Below are 4,606 nucleotides of genomic sequence, written 5' to 3' on the forward strand. Positions count from 1 at the left end.
ATTAAAATATGGAAAAATAAAGATTTAAATTATAAGCTGAAGTATAAAAAATTAAACAATTATGTCAAATCAATAAAAAGAACTGATATTAAATTTGTAGATGTTAGTTCAGTTTAGACAGAGACATTTAAAAACTTCAAACGGACTTTATGTAAAAAATAATTAAATAATATAATTAAGGTATAACTTATAGCTATTATTAAATAGAATTTCGTTAATCCAGTACTGGTGAGAGATAAACAAATTAATAGTATTTTCATGTACCTGTAGTTTAAATTCGTAATGTCAATGAATACAGATACAGTACAGATGCATGTTGAAGATAATATAATGGAAATTCTTAGTGTTATACTTTTGTTGCCAAGTAGATCTGTATACTTACCAAGCAAAGGGAAGACAAGTATATGTATTTGTTGTAGGAAAACACCGGAAAACAGATAGAGAAAAGTACACGAGAAAAGTACGAGTCACGAACGACGAATTATATTCGTCACAACAAAGATACTCAGCAACTGACTTGACTCGCTTATTCTCCTCAGTCTGTGTTAAGGATCCCTCAGGACTTTCGACGCATGCGCAACATCTGATTCCACCATAGAATCAGGACTGTGTATAGAACATAATAATATTGGAGGTACCATAGAAATCTTTTGTTTCTTTGTGTTGTAATTATTGCTCTTAATTGTACGGTCACAAGAGTTGTGTGATATATTAACATCAAATTATAGAAAATATAGTATAATGTTACTAACTATTACTTAATAATACAAATTATTTACACAATGAATATAACAAATCTAGTACGTATTTTTAAATTCATACGGCCCTGTGAAATTCTGCCAGAATATTGCGCGTGCGCTGTTTTAATAAAGGGGTCGTGAACGATAGAGGATATAGAAAGAGGGAAAGGTGGGGAACAACATACATCGAACTGCTGACTTTCCAGAGGATCGTGAACCACAAAATCGACGACTCTACTTTTGCGACTGCTGCTTTTTCAATGACACTTCATTATGTCTTTTTAGTTTCCTCAAATTTTATCCATTACTTGCTATTCCTTTTTCAATAAAAATTACTTTATTTTATGGAGATATAACATATGAAAACGATTTTTATTTAACACATTTGTTATGCACATAATAATGTGATAATTTAGCAAAATTATTCTGTTAAATACAGTATTTTTGTTAATAAAACTATAGTTGAATAAATTTAGTTATAAAACCAGAAATAATTTCTTTATTATTGTTTTCTTTGTGTAATTATACATTAAACTATTACACATTCAAAAAATTACACAATACTTAAATACTATTCAAACAATCATTGTTACAAGAGTAATTATTTAGAATAAAGGACTCCTCGCCAATTTTCATGACCCTGAAATATGTTGTCAGGGTCATTATTCTAAGAGATTTTTTCCTGCAATATACATATATATATAACCGCCGCTCGGCCTTAGTTTCCCAGATATTCGCAAAAAGCTTTAGTTAAACTTAGGTTACGAGTACACTTCATTCTGGTGTAGGCGGTCGTCTAACGGCGACCGCATTCCTATATAACCAAACCTGAACCTAATTCATTGGTTATAATCATTTTTAATATCAATAAAAGAGAAAAATTAATGGGTTATAGGTTATCGCAAATTAATATTCGGCCGTCGTGGGGTGGTCGGCAAAACTAGCATAAAATAACCAACGATTGGTTCGAGCTAGTATAAAGTTTTTGTCATGTAAACAAACCCCATGCTCCTGCTCACCAATTTACCAATATTCTAGACTTAATAATGGTCAATAAAATTACAATTAGATATATAAGAAAAAGTTCAAAATGTTGACCTTGACAACATATTTCAAGGTCATCACAATGAGTGAGGAGTTCCTTATTCTAGATATTTACCGCAATTAAAAATGATTTTGAACTCTGCTAGAGTTAGTTTTACATGTTTCTGGTAAAAGTTAGATTAAACCTATTTAATAACATTTTTATAGAACTTATATTGTTATTCATTAGGATTTATAATGTACCGTATTTTAAAGCACGTAATTTCTAAACAAATATAATGTACCATGATTTTTAACATTTTATGAAAAATTGATATGCACGCATTTTTATGAATCCATTAAAGCATACACATTTATGTAATTAGAAATTTAATCTTAACACCTTAGACAATATACCGTTAAACGGTATACAGTTATCTCGTCCTCTTTATATGACGATATAGACTTTTGTGATAATTGCATTTTCTAAAGGCTATTTAAAACTTGATCAACTTAAAATAGTAAACGGTACTTCCTTTGCTCTGAATCGCTATTAATTCAAAATGTTTCGCGTATTGTTTGCTTCGAAATATAAACAAAAAATATATTTTCCATCTTTTCTAATTTTGCTTTCTGATTTCATTATATTTATGTACATAATTTACTTGATATTGTCCTTTTAGTGTGAACTATGTCAATGAAGTAAATACATTCTTTCAGAAAATTCAAGTTCCGAGAAAATGACTTTTAAAAAATATTTTGCCACGTAAACGAAATCTTCCGTCCTGACGTTGTGTTTTTATTCACTCTCCTACAAAAGGGCATTCAACTGCCATTGATTCTTCATAATTTAGTAACATGAATTAATAAATTAATAAGTACTACGATAAATTTATGTAACACTCTATGTATGTACAAATATATACACACATATAACCAGATGTTGCTTCTTAATTAAATAACGGTAAACAATTGGACAAGAAAATTGCTTCTGAGAAAGTTTGTCAAGGAAGAAAATATTTTATAATATTTTTACAAGACAGTATTTGATTCTTTGTGATACAGCATGATTATAAATAAAACAGCCAAACAATTTTAACTGTGGCAACAAATAGTATTTGCACAATTTGCATATTATCAATTTATTCTCCGATATGTTCTAACATTGAAAGAGAAACTATAATATTTGTAATAACTGATCAAAAGTGTTTAATTATTAAACATTTATATAAATCAATCGAATACTTAAAATTTAATCTTATTTCGCCCAGGAAGTCTAAAACTTTGGAGCGTATCTAACGAGAGGTTTACACTGATTTGATTTTCCTCGTAAATCGCGGATGCAGAACAGTTCTAAATTTCTTTCATTCTTCTACTCATGACCAAATTTTGATGTTTAATGCATATATTTTACTATTTAAGAAAATATAGAAGTTGTTTATTTTCATTTACATCCTTGTAATAACTAGGTTTTATAATTTAAAATAATGCAATTACAAAGTTGATATAGCAAACATTATTTAGACTAATAAATACTTATAAATAAAAATTTAAATAGAAAATGTGTATTACATAGTAAGTATTAAATATATCAATTACCTTATTTCATTAAAACTAGATCAACAATTATATGCTATTGAATTTATGTAAAATCGATACACAAGACAGAAAGGGTACACGAATACAGTGTTCAGTAGAAGTATGGTTTGAGTAACAATAATAATAAATATTATTATGATTACTTTAAACATATGTTATGAAATATATATGTGTAGGTAGGGTCCGTAGATACAGTGTAAATAGGGTGCTTACCAAATTAGTAGAGAATTAAAAAGTTAAAGAGTTTTAAGCAAATAGTTTATTTGTTGCAGAAGAATTTGTCTTATGATAGCCTAGATGTATCTAGTAGCATCGTTAGGAAAACTGTAACTGATGGAGAGAAAGGAAGAATGAATAAAGAAAAAGAGAAGAGAGAGTTCGTTGACCGCCAAAGAGAAGTCAGGAGCGTGACTGTAACCGTGACTGTGATCGTAATCCTGATCGCAACCGTGATCGTAACCATGACCGACTTGCCTTTACAAATCCTTAGAAAGTTTTGTACGTGTTTGCAAGCATGCATATATTGAGTTATATATTGAGTTATATATGAATGTTATGTATTCATGCAAAAACGGGTGCATACTATCCATATACCGTACATACTATATACGCGCGCACAGTTGTATATACATAACATACATACATATAGTATATTCTCATCATATAACTACTACTTCTTTGATTAAAATTTTCTTTCAAATACAGATAATACCTTTTTATAAACCACTAATTTCATACCTTCGTTAAATTTTAAAGGTACAGATTAATTAGTATAATATAACATAGTTCCATAATTAAAGATTTGATTCATATTTATAAAAGTATAATACGAATAAATTTTCTTCACACAATTAATAAATATTGTCAATATATTTCTTTACTTTTTATAAAGTTGAAACCTATATGTACTTTTTACTGAAACAAATGTAATACTATATTAAACAAAATAAGTTACATTTATAAAATACAAAGTAGTCTTAACTAAACCAATACATTTCAATAATACACTTCGTAATGAAAGATATATTTTTCTTAAGCTTACATTTATCTAATTATAGTTTACATCCTTTCAAAATAAATTTTATGATATTTCTATTATCATACTTTAATTAGCGAAAATTATGTATGTAAATTCTTTGTATATAAATACTATTCTCAATAATACGTTTGATATGTGATTTATCAAACATATTTAGTAAAAAAATAAAATTAAGAAAATTATTTATATGAATTTTTAATAACAA

The 4,606-nt window shown here is 27.8% G+C and overlaps 1 protein-coding gene across 1 annotated transcript in view; it reads right to left on the bottom strand.

Annotated features, from left to right (window-relative positions):
* Positions 1 to 1,596, bottom strand: part of LOC108571080 (protein singed) — a 12,037-nt gene extending 10,441 nt beyond the window's left edge. The window contains exon 1 of the mRNA XM_017933051.1: positions 1,569 to 1,596. Coding sequence (XP_017788540.1) covers positions 1,569 to 1,596 — 28 coding nt within the window. The remainder of the gene's footprint in view (positions 1 to 1,568) is intronic.
* Between the last annotated feature and the right edge of the window lie 3,010 nt (positions 1,597 to 4,606).

The sequence above is a fragment of the Habropoda laboriosa genome, unplaced genomic scaffold, assembly GCF_001263275.1.
Source record: "Habropoda laboriosa isolate 0110345459 unplaced genomic scaffold, ASM126327v1 scaffold106, whole genome shotgun sequence".
In the NCBI taxonomy this organism is placed as follows: domain Eukaryota; kingdom Metazoa; phylum Arthropoda; class Insecta; order Hymenoptera; family Apidae; genus Habropoda; species Habropoda laboriosa.